The 15874-nt window shown below is 47.3% G+C and overlaps 1 protein-coding gene across 7 annotated transcripts in view; it reads right to left on the reverse strand.

Moving 5' to 3' along the window:
• Positions 1 to 15874, reverse strand: part of msrb3 (methionine sulfoxide reductase B3) — a 46227-nt gene that overhangs the window by 15729 nt on the left and 14624 nt on the right. For all 7 annotated transcript variants that reach the window (XR_006768236.1, XR_006768237.1, XR_006768235.1 and 4 more), the window contains 3 exons: positions 8648 to 8756; positions 2304 to 2381; positions 1666 to 1694 (listed from right to left, as the gene is read on the reverse strand). Coding sequence is in view for 4 of the 7 variants with exons in the window: in XM_045714025.1 (XP_045569981.1) it covers positions 1666 to 1694; positions 2304 to 2381; positions 8648 to 8756 (216 nt within the window). In the remaining 3 variants the exon portion in view is untranslated. The remainder of the gene's footprint in view (positions 1 to 1665; positions 1695 to 2303; positions 2382 to 8647; positions 8757 to 15874) is intronic.

The following is a 15874-nucleotide window of genomic DNA, read 5'->3' on the forward strand; positions in this document are numbered from 1 at the left end:
CAGTGTTCTAGCTAGAGAAGAGCCTCCCACTGTGATAACTACCTATCAGCAGTGAGATGCTCAGTGTTCTAGCTAGAGAAGGGCCTCCCACTGTGATAACTACCTATCAGCAGTGAGATGCTCAGTGTTCTAGCTAGAGAAGGGCCTCCCACTGTGATAACTACCTATCAGCAGTGAGATGCTCAGTGTTCTAGCTAGAGAAGAGCCTCCCACTGTGATAACTACCTATCAGCAGTGAGATGCTCAGTGTTCTAGCTAGAGAAGAGCCTCCCACTGTGATAACTACCTATCAGCAGTGAGATGCTCAGTGTTCTAGCTAGAGAAGAGCCTCCCACTGTGATAACTACCTATCAGCAGTGAGATGCTCAGTGTTCTAGCTAGAGAAGAGCCTCCCACTGTGATAACTACCTATCAGCAGTGAGATGCTCAGTGTTCTAGCTAGAGAAGAGCCTCCCACTGTGATAACTACCTATCAGCAGTGAGATGCTCAGTGTTCTAGCTAGAGAAGAGCCTCCCACTGTGTGTTTCATGCTTTAAAATCACAAACATTAATAACTTTGGAGTGTATTTTTTTTTTACTGTTCTAAGAACCCATCAGAAATCTGAAGGAGCACACACACACACACACAGTCAGACTACACCTTCTCTTTACCAAGCATGTGACAAAACAGACACACACACGCCTAGACACACACCTAGACACACACACACCTAGACACACATCATTGCAAAGAAGGTTAATTAGCCAGCAGGGTGTAAAAAAGAGCAGATAAAGAGAGAGAAATATGACCAGCTCAACTTCTCTAATCTGGAACTCTTTTTGATATGAGGCCTTGGGATGGCAGCTATACATTATGTTGAGTTGAACAAGGAGTACTTCCCAAATGGCACCCTATTCTCTGTGTGTTCCCTATGGTCCCTGGTCAAAAGTAGTGCACTACCCCTATGGGGACCTGGTCTAAAGTAGTGCACTACCCCTATGGGCCCTGGTCTAAAGTAGTGCACTACCCCTATGGGGACCTGGTCTAAAGTAGTGCACTACCCCTATGGGCCCTGGTCTAAAGTAGTGCACTACCCCTATGGGCCCTGGTCTAAAGTAGTGCACTACCCCTATGGGGACCTGGTCTAAAGTAGTGCACTACCCCTATGGGCCCTGGTCTAAAGTAGTGCACTACCCCTATGGGCCCTGGTCTAAAGTAGTGCACTACCCCTATGGGGACCTGGTCTAAAGTAGTGCACTACCCCTATGGGCCCTGGTCTAAAGTAGTGCACTACCCCTATGGGGACCTGGTCTAAAGTAGTGCACTACCCCTATGGGCCCTGGTCTAAAGTAGTGCACTACCCCTATGGGCCCTGGTCTAAAGTAGTTCACTACCCCTATGGGGACCTGGTCTAAAGTAGTTCACTACCCCTATGGGCCCTGGTCTAAAGTAGTTCACTACCCCTATGGGGCCCTGGTCAAAAGTGGTGCACTAAATAGGGAATAGGGTGCCATTTGGGACTCAATACAAGGTATATTGTACCATGTATTTTGACATGAAGCAAGTAAAGTGAAACAAGACAACGTGACTCAGAGCTCCTCGGTGTTGCGTTGTGAGCGGTTGGTCGGCGCCAGATGAAGTCATGGAATAAGGTGTGAGGTTAATGTCGCTGTATCAAACCTACCTGATCCAGAGTCAAACTTTGTCTCTGACCTGCAAAGAGGAGACAGCGGATTTTAGACAATGTCTCTTTTCTCTCACCTAAAAAATACAACTTTACAACAAGCAGCAGGCACTTCAAAAGTCCCCAAAAAACTGAGAAAAATAAATAAAAGATAAATGAAAATTGTGTTTTCTCCTCTCCTTGATATACATGGGATATTCTTCCCAAAACGTCTCCAATGGGAACACAGGGTCTAAGCTATGAGGCTGTGTGTGTGTGTGTGTGTGTGTGTGTGTGTGTGTCTCTCTGTAAGGCTACATAGCTGTAAATCCTGTCCGGTTGTCTTTGAAGCTCTGTGTGTTGCGGAGGGAAACAGGTGACCTGGTAACGAGGCTGGGAGGATGGCTCTGGCCGCCTGTCAGCTACAGTTAACCTTCACTGGCTCAGGCAGGCCGCTGCCGTACAAACCAGGGGCTCTTTAACCAATTAGAGAGAGACTAGGGACTAAGAGGAGGGACAGTGGCTCTTGAACCAACTCAGAGAGAGACCAGAAGGGACTAAACAGGGACATTGGCTCTGAGGAGAGGAAGGTTAGACCCAGTCAGAAGGAGATCGGAAGTGGGGATACAGTAATGATGTCACCGACATACTAAACTTACTTGAACAGCGGGGCGCCGCAGACAACACAGGTGTAGATCCCATCCTCTTTATATTCAGTGTATTCTCCTCTGAAGGCACTGTGAGGGGGGGAGATGGATAAACACACTAGTTACACTGGTACAGTCCAGCCAAGTCATTTTAGTCATTTATCCGGAGCAACTTACGGTTAAGTGCAGTCAACTTAAGACAACCACAGTCATGGGCCAATGAGCCTCAATAACAACATCATGCTCACGTTGCTGTCTGAATCATCTCTTGTATTTATCTCAACTCACATATTACTTCCCCTGGCTTCTAGCCTAGCATTTAGTTTGGTACAGAGGGGGTTAATATCAGCCTAGCATTTAGTTTAGTACAGAGGGGGGTAATATCAGCCTAGCATTTAGTTTAGTACAGAGGGGGTTAATATAAGCATTTAGTTTGGTACAGAGGGGGTTAATATAAGCATTTAGTTTGGTACAGAGGGGGTTAATATAAGCATTTAGTTTGGTACAGCGGGGGTTAATATAAGCATTTAGTTTGGTACAGCGGGGGTTAATATAAGCATTTAGTTTGGTACAGAGGGGGTTAATATAAGCATTTAGTTTGGTACAGCGGGGGTTAATATCAGCCTAGCATTTAGTTTGTTACAGCAGGGGTTAATATAAGCATTTAGTTTGGTACAGCGGGGGTTAATATCAGCCTAGCATTTAGTTTAGTACAGCGGGGGTTAATATAAGCCTAGCATTTAGTTTGGTACAGCAGGGGTTAATATAAGCATTTAGTTTGGTACAGCGGGGCTTAATATAAGCATTTAGTTTGGTACAGCGGGGCTTAATATAAGCATTTAGTTTGGTACAGCGGGGCTTAATATAAGCATTTAGTTTGGTACAGCGGGGCTTAATATAAGCATTTAGTTTGGTACAGCGGGGGGTTAATATAAGCATTTAGTTTGGTACAGCGGGGGTTAATATAAGCATTTAGTTTGGTACAGTGGGGGTTAATATAAGCATTTAGTTTGGTACAGCAGGGGTTAATATAAGCATTTTGTTTGGTACAGCGGGGGTTAATATAAGCTTCACATTTAGTTTGGTACAGCGGGGGTTAATATAAGCCTAGCATTTGGTTTGGTACAGCGGGGGTTAATATAAGCCTAGCATTTGGTGTGGTACAGCGGGGGTTAATATAAGCATTTAGTTTGGTACAGCGGGGTTAATATAAACCTAGTATTTGGTTTGGTACAGCGGGGGTTAATATAAGCATTTAGTTCGGTACAGCGGGGGTTAATATAAGCATTTGGTTTGGTACAGCAGGGGTTAATATAAGCATTTAGTTTGGTACAGCAGGGGTTAATATAAGCATTTAGTTTGGTACAGTGGGGGTTAATATAAGCATTTAGTTTGGTACAGTGGGGGTTAATATAAGCCTAGCATTTAGTTTGGTACAGCGGGGGTTAATATAAGCCTAGCATTTAGTTTGGTACAGCGGGGGTTAATATAAGCATTTAGTTTGGTACAGCGGGGTTAATATAAGCATTTAGTTTGGTACAGCGGGGGTTAATATAAGCCTAGCATTTAGTTTGGTACAGCGGGGGTTAATATAAGCCTAGCATTTAGTTTGGTACAGCGGGGGTTAATATAAGCCTAGCATTTAGTTTGGTACAGCGGGGTTAATTTTAGCCTCACAGTCTGCCAGTCCGACCTCGGAAACAATGTTTCCCTTTTGAATGTTGATCTCTGTAGTACCATACATATAAGTTAACGTGCCCAGACTAGATGAGACAACTTTTTCTGAGACAGTCGAAATCGCGAATCAACGTCATTATAGGTAGCCTAGTGGTTAGAGCGTTGGACTAGTAACCAGCAGGTAGCCTGGTGGTTAGAGCGTTGGACTAGTAACCAGCAGGTAGCCTGTGTAACCGATGTGAAATAGCTAGTTAGTTAGCGGTGGTGCGCGCTAATAGCGTTTCAATCGGTGACGTCACTCGCTCTGAGACTTGAAGTAGGGTTTCCCCTTGCGTTGCAAGGGCCGCGGCTTTTGTGGCGCGATGGGTAACGATGCTTCGTGGGGTGTCAGTTGTTGATGCGTGCAAGGGTCCCTGGTTCGAGCCCAGGTTGGGGCGAAGAGAGGGACGGAACCTACACTGTTACACCTGGTGGTTAGAGCGTTGGACTAGTAACCAGCAGGTAGCCTGGTGGTTAGAGCGTTGGACTAGTAACCAGCAGGTAGCCTGGTGGTTAGAGCGTTGGACTAGTAACCAGCAGGTAGCCTGGTGGTTAGAGCGTTGGACTAGTAACCAGCAGGTAGCCTGGTGGTTAGAGCGTTGGACTAGTAACCAGCAGGTAGCCTGGTGGTTAGAGCGTTGGACTAGTAACCAGCAGGTAGCCTGGTGGTTAGAGCGTTGGACTAGTAACCAGCAGGGCGCCTAGTGGTTAGAGCGTTGAACTAGTAACCAGCAGGTAGCCTAGTGGTTAGAGCGTTGGACTAGTAACCAGCAGGTAGCCTAGTGGTTAGAGCGTTGGACTAGTAACCAGCAGGTAGCCTAGTGGTTAGAGCGTTGGACTAGTAACCAGCAGGTAGCCTGGTGGTTAGAGCGTTGGACTAGTAACCAGCAGGTAGCCTAGTGGTTAGAGCGTTGGACTAGTAACCAGCAGGTAGCCTAGTGGTTAGGGCGTTGGACTAGTAACCAGCAGGTAGCCTAGTGGTTAGGGCGTTGGACTAGTAACCAGCAGGTAGCCTAGTGGTTAGGGCGTTGGACTAGTAACCAAAAGGTTGCTAGATCGAATCCCTGAGCTGAGAAGGTACAAATCTGTTGTTCTGCCCCATTGAAAATAAGAACTGATTTGCCAAGTTAAATAAAGATAAAAAAATGTAATGTATGGACATATCCAAGTAAATGCCAATAGAAAAAAATATAAACCAAAATATATCTTCTGTACTGTCATTCTAGGTTTGACGTGACTGATTTAGTTAGCTGAAGTTGGTCAGCTAGCTACTGTAGCTAGCAAGTCACAAAAACGTTACCCAGCCTGCATGGCAACCATTTTGTTTAGAACAGATGACCTGTCCTTTTGCATAGCAACTATGCAGACTGGGTGGCGTCTGTAGCAACATGACCAAAATAACTGAACAACCTGAGTTTTGTCCGGACTATATCTTCTGGTGGAATAATTCAAATTGTATGAATTGACTTGTCAAAATAACATTTGAATAAACATATGTAATTCATTGTTATTTTAATATGTCGGTAACAGTTTCATAAAAGCAATAAGGCAGGAGGGGCAGTGGTGTATGATGAAGACAGTCACAGGTAAATGGGATCAGTGCAAACAAAGCCATTTACCTGTGACTGTAGTCATGATACAGCAGCACTAGACTGTTGTGCCTGACTGCTTAGTTATGGACCAGCTGTTTATTAGGTATCTGAGCTACTAACAACAGTTGTGTGTCTAAAACAGGGCTCTGGTCGTTTGGTACGGGAGCCACAGACCAACAGTATATAAACTAGTGTAAATTACAGCCACACCAGCTTAGAACAGCTTGGCAACGGGGGCTATGGCAACGGGGGCTATGGCAACAGGGGCTATGGCAACAGGGGCTATGGCAACAGGGGCTATGGCAACAGGGGCTATGGCAACAGGGGCTATGGCAACAGGGGCCCACAAGCTTTAAACCTGGCCAGAAACTAACCCGATTGGAGGAGACATACCACCACACCCCAGAATCCCCCTGCCGCCTCGTTTCCCTGGATGATTCCCAAATGCCACTTCCCTATATAGTGCACCAGTTTTGACCAGGGTACATTGGGGTCCTGGACAAAAGTAGTGTACTAAATAGGGCATAGGGTTCCGTTTGGGATGCATACTCTGCCTCCAACCACCATCCAGGGCATTTTTCACATTCCTCCATCAAAATGGGCCGACAAACACTTTTCCCACGTGTGCCCTGCCAGGGAGGGAGGGGGGCAGGGCAGGGAGGGAGGTGTAGAGACTAGTGTCACAGAGTTTCTTCGTGTCCCAAATGGCACCCTTTTCCCTATATAGAGCACTGTTTTTGACCAGAACCCAAATGGCACCCTATTCCCTATATAGAGCAGTGTTTTTGACCAGAGCCCAAATGGCACCCTATTCCCTATATAGAGCCTGTTTTTGACCAGAACCCATTATGGGAATATGGTCCCATTTGGGACATCCCCCTTATTTTCCAACAAACAACTGTTTAGCTGCCGACTGACTAGACACGCTGTAGCCTCTAAGGCGGGTTAGTGCGGACCCAGCTAGGACCTTTAGGATAAACCAGCCAAGCTTTAATGTCCATGTGACACAGGAATGTTCTGGAATGTTGCGTTGGAAAAAGAATGACGGCTCGTGAAATGTAACTGACCAATCAGAGCAGAAAAATAATGAACTGCAATTTAAAAAACATTTTTTTAAATAATTAACGCATCTTAACTATAATTACGCAATAATTATTGCACATATTTTTCCTTGCATTGGTGTTTACAGAAATGCTTATTGTTATACACTTGTCTATATACCCCCCTAAATGAATTGACTTGATGGTGCAGTAGCAGTACCATAGACATTTTGTGACAAGACTTGTCTTCCAACTACTGGGGTCAGTGGACTGTAGACTGTAGGCTTTGGGGGTCCCTTTACTGTACAGTGCATTTGGAAAATATTCAGACACCTTGACTTTTCCACATTTTGTTACATTACAGCCTTATTCTAAATTGGATTCAATAAAACAATTTCCTCATCAATCTACACACAATACCCCATAACGACAAATCAAATCTATTGATTGGACATGATTTGGAAAGGCACACTCCAGTCTATATATAAGGTCCTACAGTTGATAGTGCATGTCATGAGCAAAAACCAAGCCATGAGAGAGCTCAGAGACAGGATTGTGTTGAGGCACAGATTTGGGGAAGGGTACCAAAACATTTCTGCAGCACTGAAGGTCCCCAAGAACAGTGGCCTCCCTCGTTCTTAAAAGGAAGATGTTTGGAACCACCAAGACTCTTCCTAGAGCCGGCTGCCTGGCTAAACTGAGCAATCGGGGGAGAAGGGCCTTGGTTAGGGAAGTGACCAAGAACCTGATGGTCACTCTGACAGAGCTTCAGAGCCCCTCTGTGGAGATGGTTGTCCTTCTGGAAGATTCTTCCATCGCTGCAACACCTCAGTAAAAGGCACATGACTGGCCGCTTGGAGTTTGCCAAAAGGCACCTAAAGACTCTCAGACCATGAGAAACAAGATTCTCTTGTCAGAAGAAACCAAGATTGAACTCTTTGGCCTGAATGCCAAGTTTGGAGGAAACCTGGCACCATCCCTACGGTGAAGCATGGTGGTGGCAGCATCATGCTGGTGGGGATGTTTTTTAGTGTTTTTTTTAAATCGTCAGGGACAGGGAGACTGGTCAGGATCGAGGGAAACATGAACGGAGCAAAGTACAGAGAGATTCTTGATGAAACCTGCTCCAGAGCGCTCAGGAACTCTGGGAGGATCTGCAGAGAAGAAATAGGAGAAACTCCAAAAATACAGGTGTGCCAAGCTTGTAGCGTCATACCCAAGAAGACTTGAGGCTGTAATCGCTGCCAAAGGTGCTTCAACAAAGTAATGAGTAAAGGGTCTGAAAACTTATGTAAATGTGATAAGTTTATTTTTTAATACATTTGCAAACATTTCTACAAACCTATTTTGGCTTTGCCATTATGGGGTATTGTGATGTCATTGTGGGGTATTGTGTGCAGATTAAGGGAAAACAACTATTTAATCAATTTTAGAATAAGGCTGTAACGTAACAAAATGTGGAAAATGTCAAGGGGTCTGAATACTTTCCAAATGCACTTTAGGCTGTAGACGTTTGGGGGTTTCTATAGTGTAGACGTTTGGGGGTTTCTATAGTGTAGACGTTTGGGGGTTTCTATACTGTAGACGTTTGGGGGTTTCTATACTGTAGACGTTTGGGGGTTTCTATAGTGTAGACGTTTGGGGGTTTCTATAGTGTAGACGTTTGGGGGTTTCTATAGTGTAGACGTTTGGGGGTTTCTATAGTGTAGACGTTTGGGGGTTTCTATAGTGTAGACGTTTGGGGTTTCTATAGTGTAGACGATTGGGGTTTCTATAGTGTAGACGTTTGGGGGTTTCTATACTGTAGACGTTTGGGGGTTTCTATACTGTAGACGTTTGGGGGTTTCTATACTGTAGACGTTTGGGGGGTTCTATACTGTAGACGTTTGGGGGTTTCTATACTGTAGACGTTTGGGGGTTTCTATACTGTAGACGTTTGGGGGTTTCTATACTGTAGGCTTTGGGGGTTTCTATACTCTAGGCTTTGGGCTGTGAGGGGGACCTATACCTCTCTGTTCCTCTCTCCTGGGTGACATGGAACTGAATGGGGGAGAGACGTTTCTTCAGCTCCTCCTGAGAGAAGGACTTGGGCCATGTCTTCTTGGTCCGGCAGGTTCCTATAGGAGGAGAAGGGAAGAGTTAAGGTCTCAGAACCACTACTGTGGTCAGGGGGGAGGGAGGTGAGAGACGGTGCCTCTCCTCCGTTCTGTCTTCCCCCTGACCCCCCCCTCTGCTTTTACTAGTCCCTCATTATTTAGAAATCATTATCACTTAGGGCCAGGAGTTTTCCCAGGTCAGGAGAAACTCAGGACCCTAGCTACTCATCACACTGTCTAAACAAGATGCTCAGGCACAGCTCTCATTATCACTCAGGTTCCAGGCAAGATGAGCCCACGTTCATCACTTCATCAATATTAAACTAAATGTCATACAATTTAGTACGGGGGACTGTAGGGGACTGTAGGGGAAAGTAGGGGACTGTAGGGGAGAGGTTTGAATGGAAACTTTGGTTTTAGATTGGAATTACTTGACTCTTGCATGGAACTGACCATTATTCTCTACAGTTAGTGTGTGTGGGGGGTGGTGGTGGGGTGGGTGGGGGTGCTACAGCCAAAGCATGTCCTGGTGCAGACCAGACTGATTGCACAAAGCTAACAACTCAAATATAGTCTAGGTATAAATCTCTAGTGGATAGAATATGTAAACATCAAAGCATGTGACCCAAATTGAATCCAGATTTCAGTTCTGGGTTAACCGAGATGAAGTCTAGGTGATTCTAGTGTAAAACATTAGGTTTAATGTTCGGCCATTGTGACAACATGCTAAAAATACATGGAGAAAATTCTCAAACACACACTGCTGCTGCATGGTAGGCAGTAGAACTGGTCAGTCTACAGTGTAGATGTCAGTGTTCATGGATGGTTACTCTTGCTTGGTAGGCAGTAGAACTAGTCAGTCTACAGTGTAGATGTCCTAGTGATCATGGATGGTTACTCTTGCTTGGTAGGCAGTAGAACTGGTCAGTCTACAGTGTAGATGTCAGTGTTCATGGATGGTTATTTAGCCAAAAGCTACTACACCTCTTAAAGAAATACTTTAGGATTTTGGCAAAGAGGTCCTTGATCTACTTCCCCAGAGTCAGATAAAGTCGTGGATGACATTTTTATGTCTCTGTGTCCAGCATGAAGGAAGTTAGACGTCATTTTACAAGCCAACCGTCGGACTCAGTTGGTAGAGCAGGGTGCTAATACACCAGAATAGGGACCCTCAGTTGGTAGAGCAGGGTGCTAATACACCAGAATAGGGACCCTCAGTTGGTAGAGCAGGGTGCTAATACACCAGAATAGGGACCCTCAGTTGGTAGAGCAGGGTGCTAATACACCAGAATAGGGACCCTCAGTTGGTAGAGCAGGGTGCTAATACACCAGAATAGGGACCCTCAGTTGGTAGAGCAGGGTGCTAATACACCAGAATAGGGACCCTCAGTTGGTAGAGCAGGGTGCTAATACACCAGAATAGGGACCCTCAGTTGGTAGAGCAGGGTGCTAATACACCAGAATAGGGACCCTCAGTTGGTAGAGCAGGGTGCTAATACACCAGAATAGGGACCCTCAGTTGGTAGAGCAGGGTGCTAATACACCAGAATAGGGACCCTCAGTTGGTAGAGCAGGGTGCTAATACACCAGAATAGGGACCCTCAGTTGGTAGAGCAGGGTGCTAATACACCAGAATAGGGACCCTCAGTTGTCCATGAAATCAAGTCGTCTATGGTTGAAAGACAAACAGTTCATTGAAGAATCCGTACTGTTGACCAACGACATGACAAAAGGGGTGTCGACTTCAGCTCCTGAACTTCCGGCTTGCCTCGAGAGAAGAAGAAAAAACTGGTGTGTACGAGCAGCATGAAACAACCCTTGACGAAGACCAATATCAACAAAAACGTCACACAAACGTACTCATAATACGAGCACAAACTTATCTGAACTTTTTTGGAATGGGAAGCATGAGGATGCCTTTATGGGCACTATACAGGGAACAGTATGCCATTTTGAATGGGAAGCATGAGGATGCCTTTATGGGCACTATACAGGGAACAGTATGCCATTTTGAATGGGAAGCATGAGGATGCCTTTATGGGCACTATACAGGGAACAGTATGCCATTTTGAATGGGAAGCATGAGGATGCCTTTATGGGCACTATACAGGGAACAGTATGCCATTTTGAATGGGAAGCATGAGGATGCCTTTATGGGCACTATACAGGGAACAGTATGCCATTTTGAATGGGAAGCATGAGGATGCCTTTATGGGCACTATACAGGGAACAGTATGCCATTTTGAATGGGAAGCATGAGGATGCCTTTATGGGCACTATACAGGGAACAGTATGCCATTTTGAATGCAGCTTGGGTAGCCATTACTCTTTCTTTAAGGAAGTAACTTTGTTCTTCCTTTTCTGGAACGTTGGGATTTTCCCAGTGCGGACTAGGAATCTGGCTGCCGGTGAGGTCGTTCCTGTTTCAGGTTTTGGGGAGGAGGAGGTGTGTGTGTGTGTGGTTGGGGGAGGGGAGGGGGGTTCTTCTCTCTCTTCTCATGTGGACTATGTGGAGAATTCCTCCCTGTTAGATTGAAACCATATGAATGGAGAAAATACAGGGAACGTTAAAGGGCTGGGAAGTGAATGGACTCCATTGATGCCCCGTTTTCTATGTCCTGTGGGGGGAAAGTTACTTTTGACGAACAAGGGGGTGAACAACGAAGGGGGTTGGAGTGTGTGTGTGTGTCTGGAATGAAGGTGGATTAAACTGAAACAGGACTGCCACCATGTTCTTACACTACTGACTGACTGACTGACTGACTGACTGACTGTGTGAGGTAAGGGGGGATGGTATAGGGTACTCTCCTACTGACTGACTGACTGTGTGAGGTAAGGGGGGATGGTATAGGGTACTCTCCTACTGACTGACTGACTGTGTGAGGTAAGGGGGGATGGTATAGGGTACTCTCCTACTGACTGACTGACTGTGTGAGGTAAGGGGGGATGGTATAGGGTACTCTCCTACTGACTGACAGTGTGAGGTAAGGGGGGATGGTATAGGGTACTCTCCTACTGACTGACTGACTGTGTGAGGTAAGGGGGGATGGTATAGGGTACTCTCCTACTGACTGACTGTGTCAGGTAAGGGGGGATGGTATAGGGTACTCTCCTACTGACTGACTGACTGTGTGAGGTAAGGGGGGATGGTATAGGGTACTCTCCTACTGACTGACAGTGTGAGGTAAGGGGGGATGGTATAGGGTACTCTCCTACTGACTGACAGTGTGAGGTAAGGGGGATGGTATAGGGTACTCTCCTACTGACTGACTGTGTGAGGTAAGGGGGGATGGTATAGGGTACTCTCCTACTGACTGACAGTGTGAGGTAAGGGGGGATGGTATAGGGTACTCTCCTACTGACTGACTGACTGTGTGAGGTAAGGGGGGATGGTATAGGGTACTCTCCTACTGACTGACTGACTGTGTGAGGTAAGGGGGGATGGTATAGGGTACTCTCCTACTGACTGACAGTGTCAGGTAAGGGGGGATGGTATAGGGTACTCTCCTACTGACTGACTGACTGTGTGAGGTAAGGGGGGATGGTATAGGGTACTCTCCTACTGACTGACTGACTGTGTGAGGTAAGGGGGGATGGTATAGGGTACTCTCCTACTGACTGACTGACTGTGTGAGGTAAGGGGGGATGGTATAGGGTACTCTCCTACTGACTGACTGACTGTGTGAGGTAAGGGGGGATGGTATAGGGTACTCTCCTACTGACTGACTGACAGTGTGAGGTAAGGGGGGATGGTATAGGGTACTCTCCTACTGACTGACTGACTGTGTGAGGTAAGGGGGGATGGTATAGGGTACTCTCCTACTGACTGACAGTGTGAGGTAAGGGGGATGGTATAGGGTACTCTCCTACTGACTGACTGACTGTGTGAGGTAAGGGGGGATGGTATAGGGTACTCTCCTACTGACTGACTGACAGTGTGAGGTAAGGGGGGATGGTATAGGGTACTCTCCTACTGACTGACTGACTGTGTGAGGTAAGGGGGGATGGTATAGGGTACTCTCCTACTGACTGACAGTGTGAGGTAAGGGGGGATGGTATAGGGTACTCTCCTACTGACTGACTGACTGTGTGAGGTAAGGGGGGATGGTATAGGGTACTCTCCTACTGACTGACTGACTGTGTGAGGTAAGGGGGATGGTATAGGGTACTCTCCTACTGACTGACAGTGTGAGGTAAGGGGGGATGGTATAGGGTACTCTCCTACTGACTGACAGTGTGAGGTAAGGGGGATGGTATAGGGTACTCTCCTACTGACTGACAGTGTGAGGTAAGGGGGGATGGTATAGGGTACTCTCCTACTGACTGACTGTGTGAGGTAAGGGGGGATGGTATAGGGTACTCTCCTACTGACTGACTGTGTGAGGTAAGGGGGGATGGTATAGGGTACTCTCCTACTGACTGACTGTGTGAGGTAAGGGGGGATGGTATAGGGTACTCTCCTACTGACTGACTGACTGTGTGAGGTAAGGGGGGATGGTATAGGGTACTCTCCTACTGACTGACTGACTGTGTGAGGTAAGGGGGGATGGTATAGGGTACTCTCCTACTGACTGACTGACTGTGTGAGGTAAGGGGGGATGGTATAGGGTACTCTCCTACTGACTGACTGACTGTGTGAGGTAAGGGGGGATGGTATAGGGTACTCTCCTACTGACTGACAGTGTGAGGTAAGGGGGGATGGTATAGGGTACTCTCCTACTGACTGACTGACTGTGTGAGGTAAGGGGGGATGGTATAGGGTACTCTCCTACTGACTGACTGACTGTGTGAGGTAAGGGGGGATGGTATAGGGTACTCTCCTACTGACTGACTGACTGTGTGAGGTAAGGGGGGTGGTATAGGGTACTCTCCTACTGACTGACTGACTGTGTGAGGTAAGGGGGGATGGTATAGGGTACTCTCCTACTGACTGACTGACTGTGTGAGGTAAGGGGGGATGGTATAGGGTACTCTCCTACTGACTGACAGTGTGAGGTAAGGGGGGATGGTATAGGGTACTCTCCTACTGACTGACTGTCTGTGAGGTAAGGGGGATGGTATAGGGTACTCTCCTACTGACTGACTGTGTGAGTAAGGGGGATGGTATAGGGTACTCTCCTACTGACTGACTGACAGTGTGAGGTAAGGGGGGATGGTATAGGGTACTCTCCTACTGACTGACTGACTGTGAGGTAAGGGGGGATGGTATAGGGTACTCTCCTTACTGACTGACTGTGTGAGGTAAGGGGGGATGGTATAGGGTACTCTCCTACTGACTGACTGACTGTGTGAGGTAAGGGGGGATGGTATAGGGTACTCTCCTACTGACTGACTGACTGTGTGAGGTAAGGGGGGATGGTATAGGGTACTCTCCTACTGACTGACTGTGTGAGGTAAGGGGGGATGGTATAGGGTACTCTCCTACTGACTGACTGACTGTGTGAGGTAAGGGGGATGGTATAGGGTACTCTCCTACTGACTGACTGACTGTGTGAGGTAAGGGGGGATGGTATAGGGTACTCTCCTACTGACTGACTGACTGTGTGAGGTAAGGGGGGATGGTATAGGGTACTCTCCTACTGACTGACTGACTGTGTGAGGTAAGGGGGGATGGTATAGGGTACTCTCCTACTGACTGACTGTGTGAGGTAAGGGGGGATGGTATAGGGTACTCTCCTACTGACTGACTGACTGTGTGAGGTAAGGGGGATGGTATAGGGTACTCTCCTACTGACTGACTGTGTGAGGTAAGGGGGGATGGTATAGGGTACTCTCCTACTGACTGACTGACTGTGTGAGGTAAGGGGGATGGTATAGGGTACTCTCCTACTGACTGACTGACAGTGTGAGGTAAGGGGGGATGGTATAGGGTACTCTCCTACTGACTGACTGACTGTGTGAGGTAAGGGGGGATGGTATAGGGTACTCTCCTACTGACTGACAGTGTGAGGTAAGGGGGGATGGTATAGGGTACTCTCCTACTGACTGACTGACTGTGTGAGGTAAGGGGGGATGGTATAGGGTACTCTCCTACTGACTGACTGACTGTGTGAGGTAAGGGGGATGGTATAGGGTACTCTCCTACTGACTGACAGTGTGAGGTAAGGGGGGATGGTATAGGGTACTCTCCTACTGACTGACAGTGTGAGGTAAGGGGGATGGTATAGGGTACTCTCCTACTGACTGACACTGTGTGAGGTAAGGGGGGATGGTATAGGGTACTCTCCTACTGACTGACTGTGTGAGGTAAGGGGGATGGTATAGGGTACTCTCCTACTGACTGACTGTGTGAGGTAAGGGGGGATGGTATAGGGTACTCTCCTACTGACTGACTGTGTGAGGTAAGGGGGGATGGTATAGGGTACTCTCCTACTGACTGACTGACTGACTGTGTGAGGTAAGGGGGGATGGTATAGGGTACTCTCCTACTGACTGACAGTGTGAGGTAAGGGGGGATGGTATAGGGTACTCTCCTACTGACTGACTGACTGTGTGAGGTAAGGGGGGATGGTATAGGGTACTCTCCTACTGACTGACTGACTGTGTGAGGTAAGGGGGGATGGTATAGGGTACTCTCCTACTGACTGACTGACTGTGTGAGGTAAGGGGGGATGGTATAGGGTACTCTCCTACTGACTGACAGTGTGAGGTAAGGGGGGATGGTATAGGGTACTCTCCTACTGACTGACTGACTGTGTGAGGTAAGGGGGGATGGTATAGGGTACTCTCCTACTGACTGACTGACTGTGTGAGGTAAGGGGGGATGGTATAGGGTACTCTCCTGCGACTGACTGACTGTGTGAGGTAAGGGGGGGTGGTATAGGGTACTCTCCTACTGACTGACTGACTGTGTGAGGTAAGGGGGGATGGTATAGGGTACTCTCCTACTGACTGACTGACTGTGTGAGGTAAGGGGGGATGGTATAGGGTACTCTCCTACTGACTGACAGTGTGAGGTAAGGGGGGATGGTATAGGGTACTCTCCTACTGACTGACTGACTGTGTGAGGTAAGGGGGGATGGTATAGGGTACTCTCCTACTGACTGACTGACTGTGTGAGGTAAGGGGGGATGGTATAGGGTACTCTCCTACTGACTGACAGTGTGAGGTAAGGGGGGATGGTATAGGGTACTCTCCTA

The sequence above is a fragment of the Salmo salar genome, unplaced genomic scaffold, assembly GCF_905237065.1.
Source record: "Salmo salar unplaced genomic scaffold, Ssal_v3.1, whole genome shotgun sequence".
Classification (NCBI taxonomy): domain Eukaryota; kingdom Metazoa; phylum Chordata; class Actinopteri; order Salmoniformes; family Salmonidae; genus Salmo; species Salmo salar.